The 13,620-nt window shown below is 33.5% G+C and overlaps 1 protein-coding gene across 1 annotated transcript in view; it reads left to right on the forward strand.

The window, feature by feature from the left end:
• The first annotated feature begins 3,298 nt into the window (after window positions 1-3,298).
• The window catches only part of LOC150085404 (transcription factor AP-2-alpha-like), a 314,518-nt gene continuing 304,196 nt past the window's right edge, over window positions 3,299-13,620 (forward strand). The window contains exon 1 of the mRNA XM_090373206.1: window positions 3,299-3,352. Coding sequence (XP_090229332.1) covers window positions 3,317-3,352 — 36 coding nt within the window. The 5' untranslated portion in view covers window positions 3,299-3,316. The remainder of the gene's footprint in view (window positions 3,353-13,620) is intronic.

Genomic DNA, 13,620 nt, shown 5'->3' on the forward strand with positions numbered 1-13,620 from the left:
TTGTGCTGCAAAGTGCGTCGTGCAATTCGTATAAGAGCATATTTTAAAGAGGTGATGAACTTTCATAAAAAAAAAACCCAAAAAAAAAAAAAAAAAAAAAAAAAAAAACAAGAGGCCGCCGAATATGGCATAAGCAGTAAAAATTTTTCTCGCCAGAGTGATACACATTTTTGCTCACATTGGTATAACTTCAGTGCGCAAAAAAAAAAAAATCTTTATCAGTTTGACAGGGATAAACGTTATAGGCTACAGAACTCTTTCCGATTCAGAAAGGAGGGAGAGAAAAAACCTTGCTCACTTGGATGGGGGGGACAAAAGCATTAAGACAGTTAGTATGAGTGCGCATGTCTGTGTAACTACGAAGTAGACAGCTTTTCACACCGCTTAACTTGCAGTTTTAACCTTTACAGAAAAATTATATCAATGCTGCAAATAATGGAAAGTTAAACCTGAAAAACACCATGGAAGACGACTACCAATTTAATGATTTAAGGAATCATAGAATGCTTTTTTTGGAGTCCACAGGTGAATAGGTTAACTGGACGTTTCGGAGAATGATGTTAAAGGCAACGACCTGCTAATTCTCCTCAAGTTTTTCAAATGTTGGATAAAATGTATACAAGAAAGGGCTGAAGAAAAACAACACAAGCACATATATCTTCTTATTGATAAGGCAACAAACCATCATATTACCGAAACAATCAGTAATATTAAGATAAAAATTTTATCTCTTAACCTACATCAGTGGTTCAACCCTTTCATCAGGGAAAAATCAATACCATTAAGATGTATTACGATAAACTCATAGTAGATTGCCTTGTTACAAAGGCTGAACTGTGTATTGATGTTAGTTTTCTAGACTTGTTTATTTGTTGGAAGTAATTCAGTAGCAGTGTACCACTTCGCATAACATATGAACACAAAAATGAAATCCATTCTGTTAACCACTTTCTCTGTGATGTCTAGAGAAATTGCTCCAAATAACAACGAGAATATGGATATAAGAGCAGCTATTGAGGCATCATTCATTTTTTAACATATTACTTCAATCGGAGTAAGAAAAGGAGCAGGAATTTTCTACATTTAATAACATCATAACTGAGCACGAATACGTTGCTGAAATGGGGAATGATATCTTCTATGACATACTGCTAAATATAAAAAGAAAAATATAAAGAAGATATTGCTGAAGAAGACGAAGAGCAAGATGAAATTCTTGATAAGACGGTTATGGAAGATCATGGTAACTGAAACTTGGCGTGATAATCTCGGGAAAAAAGAATAGGCGATTGTAAAATGGAGTGTGATGAAACAAACAGCAATTAAAGATATATTTCTATATATAGAAATGAAAGAAGCGACAGCTTAAACTGAGATGCATCTTTGAGGTCAGTCTACTAAAGAGATTGCGATTTTTTTTTTTAATTGAGTACCACTGTTCAAAAAATATGAGTTTCTTATATTACCATTTTTTAATGGGTTAAATGTTATTTATTTTATCCCTGCATAACACTTCCCAGAATGTGGGTACTGGCAGTAAAACCGCTCCTGTATTGGATCAGAGAACTAAAAGCATTCTTTAAGCACAGTGACAAATTCGTAGGTGAAATCTGCAGAATAACAAATCCTTAAAGTACAGTACGACATACTACAGTAAAATCACTTTCTGATTAACTTTTTTTTGTTAGGCCTATATGAACAGTAACGGAAATTAGAAGATAAATTTTTATACTTTATAAATAGCAAAAATAACAAAGTCGATTGTGGAAAAAAAAAAAAAAAAAAAAAATTAATTTAACCATTAAGTTGTTTCAGTGTCATTTAATGGTCCAACCCTGTAAGTTGGGCTTCTCTTTATGTTGATTGAAAATTTTGGAATCGTGTGACCAAAGAGGGTTTTCTCTGTATTTTTAATAATTCCACAAAATGACGCAAGAATGGCCGTCCCTTGTGGGTATGGGCCCAGTTTTCCTTTTCCCCACCCCTACACATGCAGTCATGTGAGGCTGAAGCACTAAGAGCTGTTATCTTTAACATTGTATTCCCTATTTCCTTGTCCCTGCAATAAACCATAGCTTAATGATGACCTGTCTTTATTAATATCACCACCAACCATCCAACGTAAGCATGAACTATTGCATACTGTAAATTATTTAATAAATAATTCAATGAACATATTGTATACTGAAAACGGAAATGCGTTCCACCTAAAAGAACAAAAAGCTGAACGTTGACTGATGCAGTGAAAATAGTAATTTACGAATTACACATTCAGAAAACGTTAATTTTATTTCCTTACTACATGTTGTGATACAAGATACAACAATGGTCACTTTTAATTACTGCTACATTTCATGATTTCTGTGAATCACGTTAGGAGATTTATTATTGTATTACGACTAATTTAGAAATACTGAAGAACTTTACTTGCCGAAAAAATGTTATCTCTCTCACGCTCTTACCTTTGGAAAGGCGAGCAGACTTGGTAAACAGAACGAATGGGGGAAGTCGTAACTGTTCCTAATAGATTATTTCATTTGCTTTGTTGTTTAGTTTCTGACAAGCTATACCCGGAGGATGTGAAGATACGCCCCCATAGGCAGAACACTGGAAGCAGCGACTTTGACCAATCAGCAACACGTATCAATTCAATATGTTCGTTCCTTATTTAGCATGTATATTCACTCCTCGTGCTATGACTTGCGGAAACGTATCTAAAGCTATTAAAGGATTCTCTACGCCAAAAAACTAAGGATCAAACTAATTAAGGGAGTAGATATGCAGCATTACACATACACACTAAGGAATGATTCTACGATAGCCGCATTCCACATACACACGCACGCACACACACACCGTCTACGCCTACGATATCACAAATACTCCACGTGATTCTCTTCCTCCCTGTCTCTGTTCTAGTGTTCCACATCACGTTCGCCTGGAGCCACGCCCCGCAAGTTACAGGCGACGCCGGAAAGCGTTCGCGCACGCCCAACACGAATTCAAGAGAAACCCCAATCTCTCCATCCCCCACGTGTTTCTCTGGGCAGTGCACGAGGACCGCCACCGCCCCTTCATTTCCTGACCACTCGAAGCCAAATTGCCCATCACCGGCCTTTGTCTCTAAGCGCCCGCCGGCTAGCCTTCGCGGGACTTCTCGGCCGCCGGCAACTACCTTAACCGCTGATCTTAGTTTGGCAGCTACCGGACGGAGACGCCGCTTGTCCCAGTCCTCGTTGTCCTGTGACACATAGCCTCGGAGCGCTGCTCCTAGCCTCCTCGTAGTTGTCGGAAGAGGGATTCAGGTTGCAGGATAATGTCCTTCCTGGCTCTGGACTCTTGTTCGTGGCAGGTAAGCTCGCTCTCTCTCTCTCTTTCTCTCTCTCTCATTTTCTCTCCATCGCTCGCTCCCTTCGTGCGTAGCTATACAGGGATATTCCCAGAGGTGACGAAAAATATTAATCCTGAGGTATAATTGGAATGCCATACGTCCTGATGTTATTTACAATGTTTGCTTATAATAACTGATGCTGTAGCTTCTGTTTTTTAAAATTTTATTTTAAAGAATGCTTTCGCAGCATAATTTGTAGTTATAGAGATTATTCTTCATTGCACTGTGTTACACAAAACATTTATGTAATAACAATTATAATAATAATATAACAATGATAAAACGAGCTGCATGTATATTGATAACGAGTGTCAAGATTTGTTCATTGGAATATTTGCTAGAATCTATTGTTTTATGTGATGTTATAAGGTAGAAACTTTTTCATTTCAATATAAAATGATACAGGAACGTTTTGTTGCTTTTGATATATATTCAGCAGGTTAAGTGTTTGTTTCTTCTAAAATTGGTAGAGGAAAGCTATAGAGAAAGTTTTGGCAAGATGTCTTTCTCCAATGAGAATTTTCTATTAATTATTATTTAACTGAACTTCATAAACAATAACTAACTGGAAAGAAATTACGGCTAGCTATTAGGATAAAAATGGCAATCTCATATAAAATAACACACACAAAGATCAACCAAAAATGGACTGTCAATAATTTAAGTAAATTTGCTCAAAAAAATTGAAATAAATAAGCAAATCTTTGGTAATATAAGAATTGAAATAAACTACTGTGAACAATATGCTTACATGAATAAGTCTGGATAAGTGAATTTGTTCCAGAACTAAAATGAGGTCTTTAAGGGCTAAGTTTTTGCATTATAATTACTTTTATTAAGAATGTTGACTTCGTTTAATTTCTTTTTTTCTGATTATTGCAAATTCAGAAAATTTAGACATTAGATTAATAGCTAGAACCATGACATTGCCTATAGTTATTTAGTAGAAACGAAACGCAGTAATCTCAGTTAGAGTATGACGAAGGCATAAAAAAAGCATTCCCAAAGCACAAAAAGTATGCATATTATTACAAATATAGTATGTTATGTACCTTCTCGAAGGAATAATGCAGGCTGTTTATTTACCGTTCATTTGTAGTTTTGTCAAATTACTGTTTCTTTTGCTTTTTTGGATTTCTCATGTTAGTAGTGAGTTGAAATTATTTAAGATGGACGAGAAATTGCAATATACTAGATAGTCTTTTTGCTTACCGATGATTCCCATTCATACACACCAGGAATTAAAATTTAAAATTTTGCAATATATTTTAGACTTATTTTTTAATGAACTGCTGTTTAGCCTTGATATTTTCAAACAGTCCCAAAATAACTGAAACATCTAAAGAAAAAAAAAAAAAGATAAGAACAGGTTGTTTTTTTATTTTTTGTAAAATGGGAGCAAACCGTAAATTGTATAAAGAAAGGGAAAATAAATCTTGATTATGTCAAACTGATGGTATAAACATTGAGAAGGGAAAAAAAAAGAAAAACTTTCAAAAGATCTCTAAGGAGATTACTAATTTTGTTTAACATGATGGTTTTAAAAAATAGTACAGTTTCAGGAGAAATAAAACTAATTTCAATTTTTTTGTAGAAAAACAAAATAAGCTTAAACAAACGCCATCGTCTTTCAATTCACGTAATGATTTATACCTGTATTTTTCAGAATCCTTACCGAAATAATAGCCAGAGCGCAGTTTAGTAATGAAAGGAAAACAGGAACATTACAGGAAAGCACTGACATATAAACAATCAAAAAATATAAAAAAACCATAAATAAGATGTTCCTTAAACAAAACTGCAAACTTATTCTAATTCGTGGAGATGCATAATTTAATTTCAGTATCTATATATTAATAGCTATTAACAAACACGGCATAGTAATTATTACTTATAAATATATGTAACCTTTTCTACATATTTCGAAAAAATACATTTCTGAAAAGTCATGAACTAATTCAAAATGATCAGAAGCGATAAAAAAACTAAAATACATTCAAATCATGTATGCAACTGCAAATTGAACTTTTATTATGATTTAGGGCATATAAATTATGAATTTGTGTGAATTTTTCTAAACGATTTTTGATGAAATGAAGATCCACAATAAATTGCTTACAGTTAATTACCTCTTGTGAATTTAATATTAATTCGAACCTGTGGGTGTGTTATCTAATAAGTCAGATGTAACTATTGATACCAGAGCTGCTTATTTTTGAATTCATAACATGCAAGTCCAAGCTTGGGAACTTTCACAAGTCAAAATAATTTTGACTTATGAATAGCATTTGACTTGAATAGCATTGGTGATTGATTCATATTCATCTACAGTCTGAAAATTAGCAGACTCACAAATACTGAATTAACTTGAGGGGTAATTTATTCCTTTTTTATGTTATTTTGCATTAATAATAATTAAATGATTACAGAAATTCCATTTATATGAACCTTACGACTGATTCCATAACTGTCCTCCCGTCCTCCCCAATTGTATTTCGTACCACCTTTTCTGTCCAATTCGTATAGTTCTAAAATGGTAAATTATTCTCACGGCCGTTTGCCGTTATGCAATAATTAGGCTAAATTAAGTGGACACTGTTCGTTTTAAAAAAAATGTGTGTTCATAACGTGAGTACCGAAAACGCATATGTTTCATTCTGAAAATAAGTTCAACTTTGTTTTCACCATTTTCACTATCAACGCATTTCTTTTCGTGATTTGTGCTAATGATTCATATTTAAGGCACATTTTAACGAAAGAGGTATTAGCGTGTCGTTCGTTGCAGCATACAATAGATTGAAAGAAACCATCGTTCAGCCATGTTCTCATAATAAAATATAAAATGAAAGCGGGTTTCGCGACTCCAGACTCTGGAAAAAAAAAAAAAACATCATTATCATGAACCTAGTCATAATGTGCTGTTTTCTTAATTTTTCGGTAGCTAGCGTAGTGTAAGTTTTGGGAAATGTCTTTTATATGAAAGAAAATTATCAATCGGTAAAGTAGGAATACTGTGAAGAAATACAGCCTAATATATCAAATGCGAATTTCTAGTCAATTTTGGATGCAAGGAAAATATTCAAATATAATTTTAAAAGAATGGGATTACGTATAATAATATACACAATAATGTGCCACTAGATCGGGCGTTGGCATCTATGGCACCCAACACTGCTTCAGAATGGAACGACATGACGATTTCATCTAACGGGCGTGCCCATGTTTTAATTTGATTTCAAGTTTCCTAAATGCATTTCAAAAACCCTCACACGCACATATTTTTGCAAAATACTACCAAAAAGTTAGTTTCCTTACACATAAACCTATTAATTAACAAAAAAAAAAAAAAAAAAAACCTGCTGGCAGCAGAGATTTCTCACCTTCAACCAGTAAACCCTGCACTTTACCTCTCACAGGTACCCTACCCCTACTCTAGACTTGTATTATGCATAGTTAAGATTTATCTCAACCTCAACCAGTAAACCCTGCATTTCACCTCTCATAGGTACCCTACCCCTACCCTTACTCTAGACTTGTATAAAGACAATTTATCTCACCTCATACTTTGGTGAGAAGAAATGAATAGCTCACATGCAAAACTTTGATATTATTTGCGACTAGCATTTACTGACAGAAAAATCTTCAACTTAAAATTCATTACCACCCACTTTATAATTCATTCATTAATTCTACAATCCTTAGAAAGCGAAACTTTCTTTAAAGGTTGTGGTGGAATTAGTTCACGATCCTTAGAAAACAAAAACGTTTTCTATGGATCGTAAATGCTGAATTCCGAACTAGTTTTTATTAATATTATATTATGTGAATCGTTGCATATTAATATATTTAACACCTTAAAATGCAAAATTAAGTTATTTCGCTAAACAAGGCCTTTTGGGCGATTTCTAACTTCCAGTCGGTGGTTTATCTTTTATGTGATATTAATAGCGTTCATCAGTTTGCTAGTCGGGAATGTTAAAAGATGGTCTTTATGTCTCCCAATATTGAATTAATTCTAATTAACATTTTTTTTTAAATCAGTTATCCTCCGAAATCAAATTTCTGAATACGCTCTTGTTTGTCATAACTCTCTCTCATCCCAATCTCTAAATCGATGGTTCAAACTTTTTTCAACTGAGAATTCTTTTGCTAAGAATTTTTTTAAATATATACATAATTTAAAAATAATACGGAAAAATATAAGATATCGTTAAGTAATAGGCACGTTAAGTAATAATACGTGCAGTCGTTGGACGAGAAAATTAGGATAGCTGCACAATCCAACCCCGATATGTGTACTCAGGGGCAATTTTAAAAATGCGAACCAACCACAGTCAGGATATCGTACATGGTCCCTACAGAGAATGGGGGGATGATCAAAAATTTTTTTGAAAATAATAAAAACCGAAACACTAAAGTAGGCGATTGGTCAAATAAGGGAACAGAAGTAAACACGTTTGAGTTGACCATGATTTTAGCCACATGACTACTGAATGCGGTGTTTTTGTATTTTCGCTGTTCTGTAAACTCCTCTGATTCTATGTGGACATCCCGGAGTATAAAAAAATATATATTTATTTATTTATTAAACAATTGCATTATTTGTTAGTGCTGGCTGCATTACTATCGTATCTCAGTTTGACTAGGCAAGCTCATGGGAAGTGCGGAACTTATTTAACATTATAAAAAGTTATTTATATATAAATCCGTGACTGGTTATAAAAATTACTCGTATTACTATTAGCCATGTGGTATAAGGAAGCCACAGGTTTTTGCTGCACCAGCCAAAAAATAAATAATAATAAAAATAACAAAATATATAAAAAGAAATATATAAAATGCAAAAGCAAATAAACAGCCTATGTGTTTCCTCTTCAGGCAGGACATATGCACAAGTCTTTGCACCACCTAAGGTAGGCAAATTTAAAGGTCAGTTATATCCTCAGATAGGTACCTATCCAGCTGACCTTTGAATTTCTCTAAACTGTCAGCCTCAACTCCCCGCGTGGTAGCTCATTCCAGCAATTAACAGCTCGCTGTGTAAAAGATTGTAATTCAGTTTAAATCTCTTTTCCCGCAAACAGCACCTAGTACTGGAATCATTCATATAATAGTGAAAATTTCACCTTTATTCATTTTTATTGTCCTTTCCCAAAGCCTTATAAACTCAGTGTGGTCCCCTACTAAAGTGCCTGGTTTCCAAGCTCTTATACTCGAAGTTTTTTCTCATACAGGTCCTTTTTTTACATTCACCAAGGGAGTTGGCCATTTTTGGACCTTTAAAGACCCTAGATGTCTTTTTTACGTACGATCTATATACTCGGATGCAGTAGTCCGGGTGCGGTTTTACAATTGCCTTACAGTGAGTTATTGCCTCCTATCTCTACAAACAAATATTCGAAAGATCATCGATAGGACACCATGGGTTTCCCTCACCACCTCTCTACACTGCTCCGAGAACATGTCCGCCCATATGGTAACTCACAAATCCCATATTAGTGACGGCATTTAAAGGTGACACCTTAAAATCGGTATTTATTCATTCTTGGCGGTAATATATATAGTGTTAAAGTACTGATTCCAAGGTATCGCCTAACAATTCATTCTTAGGCCAGTGTCTGTTGAAAATGAATAGAACCTCTTAACATTCCTCCAGCCCTTCCTGAAAAGGAAAAGGCGAAGGGATATTATAAATCATCCACAAATAATAGTATTATTAAAAAAACCACAAATAATTTTGGGAAAAATCGGTAATGAAATATTTATTTTTGGACCACATATTCTGTATTTGCGGTCCAAAGATAACCTGTTCCGAATGGCTTAACTTTACCGCAAACAGCCGAATAACTTAACTTTCCAGAAGAAGAATCGCATCTCTCTCTATTTTTATTAAAAACTCATGTAATAATAATAATAAATTAATAATAGTAACTTCAAAAAACTGCAATCCTGAACACCTGTAGGATAGTACTGTCGCTCGACCAGTAATAACAATAATAATAGTAACTGGGCACAACCAACCACCCCATGCGCTTACCAGTACCTGTCTCGGGGCGGAAAAAATCCCATAAAGGAGATTTTTTTAATTTATAATAATAATAATAACAACAAGCAACTATCGAAACCTAGAAGAAAAACTCACTATGACATGTCGTGAAAATGTGTCACGAATATTTTTGTTTTAAATTAAGCGGATTGTATAATGCACTGCATCGCGACAAAAAAATGTGGGACCAGACCAGATAAGTTTTAGGGTGCTTTTGATAAAGAAACCAGTTTTCTACTTATTTGTCCTCCCTGACAGTATAGTGGTTTCATCACTATATAAACAAGTGACACGTCACTCGTTTGGAAAGGTCTGGGTTTGAGTCCCGTCAACGACTGGAGGAATTTCTAAAGTCAGCTCAATCGAGGCTGTAGTTAGCCGATCTCAGGTATAGGGAGTAAGGTTTTTCGCCGTGGGTTATTCCAGGTTTTGCAGTCTACACCACATACAAATCAGCCTGTGAACACACTTCTACAGACAGAATACACAGACGAATTATGTGTTACGGCTGGGGATCGTTAAAATAATAATAATTATTATTATTGTTATTTTCTTCCTATTTTCGAAATTGATCAATTAGCATGAATGAATTCGACTGTTTTCCATTACTCTCACATGAGTATTCTAATACAAAACTAAATATCGAAACCCCTAAAGTGCTAATAGCAAATGGAGGAAGGCCGATATCAGTTTTAACACTTTAGGAAGAGGACATGCAAGACATCATAAAGTATCCTGATGATTATGATGGATTATGTGTAGCAACTATAACAACGCGTCTGACCCTACAGTATGCACCTAGTGTATAAACCGAAAATTTATAGATTGTATATTTATATCTACATTAATATTCAGGAATAGGCAAAAACATCTAGAATCCAGACTTAAAAAAAAAAAGACATTTACTGAATTTCCATATTATTATTCGCAATTTTTTGTCAGCCATATAGCTATATGGCTAAAATTACGATTTTTACGGAAAATTCAGAACGATATTCACAGTATTGGTGATATATTGAAACTTTTAAAAGAATAAACTTTTCGGTTCTTATTGGAGCTGAAAGGCATCATCGAGATCTGTTACCGACTGGCGGTTGTTTGAAAGATTAGATAAGTGTCTTGTTTCTGGATTCCCAAGTGGCTAAATCGCTTTTCAGTGAGCTACGATAATAATCTTGTTCCACTAATGATCTCAATTTTTTCCGCACTTCTAAGTACGGCATGTTGGAGCATCATATCACAAGGCAACGCCTGATAACAGCTTTCCCAAATAACAGAAATCGTTAATTCTAATCTAATCTACCTATACTCTTGAGACCTATTGTATCCTATGTAAGGAACCTAAACGGTCTCGATGACCTGAAGATTGGTTAAGATGACCGAAATAAGACAGTAGATAATTTTACGCACAAGTCTGTTTAGTCGATACTTCCCTTACCTTTGCGTGTACGTATTGTGCGAAAGGCAGAACTTGAGTAAAATTTGAAGTGGGCCTGCATAAATTAGTATATTTTATTTTGTCACTGCAGTTAGTAAGATGAATGAAACGTGAAATTCAGCTTCTCCAAAATTACTTAAGATATAGTATGTGCGCACATTGTTATAAACATTTCGATATATGGAGTACTGAGCTATCATAGACCACGATGGATCAGATTCGATAATTACGTCCATGTAGGTTAACGACGGCGAGAAATGAAAACAGAAATTCATGGTTTGTAAAGTTAGTGAATAGGCTGTGTATTAGAGCAGAATAGTAAAATTACATTACTTAAAACTACACAATGTATGGATATCAACAGAGATAACCTGCGGTTTCAGGCTTTATTATGAGATAGGGGAAACATCCGTTGCTGAATTCATCATTCAAGCTGTAAACGGCATATATATATATATATATATATATATATATATATACAGTAAGATGAATGAAATAGTTTTGCAGAAATATTATCTTCATTATTGCCTATATATAAAAAAAAAAACGCATAAGATTTATGTAAACTAACAGACGAATGAAGAATGTGAGTAGGTGGGTCTGTTATTGGTTTTTTTCTGTACCTGTATGAACTACTACATTAATTAAAAGATATATAATAACTAATACACTTTTTTCCTCTGACAATATTCAGTTAGAGTAACATAAAAGCGAAAAAAATTGGTAAAATATAGATCTAGTAAAGGCAGATCGCACTTAGATTAGCTTTTTATTTACAAGAAGTTACCATTTAAAAGGAGCATCTTTGAACTCATTTCCAGTGATCGGTTTATGCTGATTATTTAATGCTCCTATATAAATGTAAATAAATTACAACTAATTTGAATCTGTTACCCCATCAATAATGGAGAATGTGTTTGATATATGGTAAATTTAATGAGAAAAGCTGAAAGTTCAATATATACAATGTAAAAAAAAATAAACTCTGCAATATTACTTTTTTATGTATATTATAATAATACAGAAAGCATTTGAAAAACAAATATAAATGTAGGAGAGAGATAGAAATTTGGGATGCTTTTGCGAACAAAGAAAATTTGTAAACAACCCAGCTTAATGACCATATTCATTACGATATTTATTAATGAATGTGCTTAAATCAAACTGACGTTTTGGATTATCTTTTAATAATAATTAAAATAATAGTTTATTTTCCTATGGAAATAAACATATTATTAATTACAGAGGATTATCAACTGGTCGTCAATTTTAAATGCATACACGGAAAATTATTTGCAAAAGTTTGATCTAAATGTAAGTATAATTTTCGACGAGAAATAATTTCATTATATATCAGCAGAGGTTAACATATGATTTACATATTATTTATTTCCTTGCCTTTCTATTATTTATTGTTTCTTTACTTCTCATATTATATACACTCGGACGATTCATTTTCTGCTAATACGCAATCGAAAATGATTCTCTATTTTCATATTACAAACGATTGTATTACTCTTCAAAATTTTCTATATGCGTTGTTCATATTTTCGTCCTCCCTGACAGTATAGTGGTTTCGTCATACAACCTATCCAATACGTGCCGTAATAACAAATACAAAACAATTAACGCCTAGAATGCTTCTTTAAAAAGACATCGGTAACGGAAACATTACCAATGCTGTTTTAGAAAAGCATACCTTTTCATAACTAGTTCGCTTTCCAAAAATGCAGCACACAAAAGAAATCAGTGCGTCCGTATATAGCATTGTCACAGGATGGAGAGTTCCAAGCAAGCCTTGCCAAGAGAATTTGCACCAGAAATAGGTCCTAAGCATTGCAAACAAGTTTTCACCACACAAATATTATATTAGCATATTGGTTTAACATCATTCTTGATGTATAAAAATTACATTTTATTTTGAATTGGATACGAATTTCACATTATTGCGGAATCATCACGTTATTCAGTATTATTCGATGATTATGACAGGAATTTACTTATATTATGAAGTGTTTCCATGTCTCACTTTATCTAAGAGCATACGTTATCTCTCTCCGTCTACTTTCTTGTAAGAAAGATTGTTTTTATGTAACGTTTAAATCCTTTATTAAAAATTGTGTAAAACATTGTGGTGGTGTTATTAGCAACATATGTGAGACAGCATCACAACAATATATGAGAACTAACCATAATACAGGCATAATACATAACTAGCCATAGTACAGGCGCAGCGCACCTGTACTATGGCTAGTTCTTTTAGTTCCTGAACTATATATACATGGAATCTGATATTAGTAAATTTAAGAGAAGTTTAATAAAAATTCGCAACTTAAAATTCTTATTTTTTAGAAATGCGGGCATGTGAAAGAACATTCTATAAACGAATAACTACTACTAATATGACATTAAATTCTTTGCTGCTGTGCAAAAAAATTTGATCGGCATTGTTTTTATTTATTTTTAAGTTCTGGGAGTTCTCTTCAGAAAATTTGGAAATTCTATTCAGAATGATCATCCGAATGTAATGCCTAATTGCTGTTTTAATTTATTTCTAAAATGGATGATTTTTCTTGCTATTCGCCCTTTGATTTAATAACAAACTAGAGTATTTGTACTTTGAACAAACCATCTCAACTTATTTAAGTAAGACTTAAAGACTGTTCTTGCGCTACTATTCTCTACTAAATAACATATCTGTTTATTTAACTATTAAAATTATAGTATAAAGCTACATTGTTTAAT

Source organism: Mastigoproctus giganteus, chromosome 5 (assembly GCF_048544385.1).
Source record: "Mastigoproctus giganteus isolate SK-2022 chromosome 5, ASM4854438v1, whole genome shotgun sequence".
Classification (NCBI taxonomy): Eukaryota; Metazoa; Arthropoda; class Arachnida; order Uropygi; family Thelyphonidae; genus Mastigoproctus; species Mastigoproctus giganteus.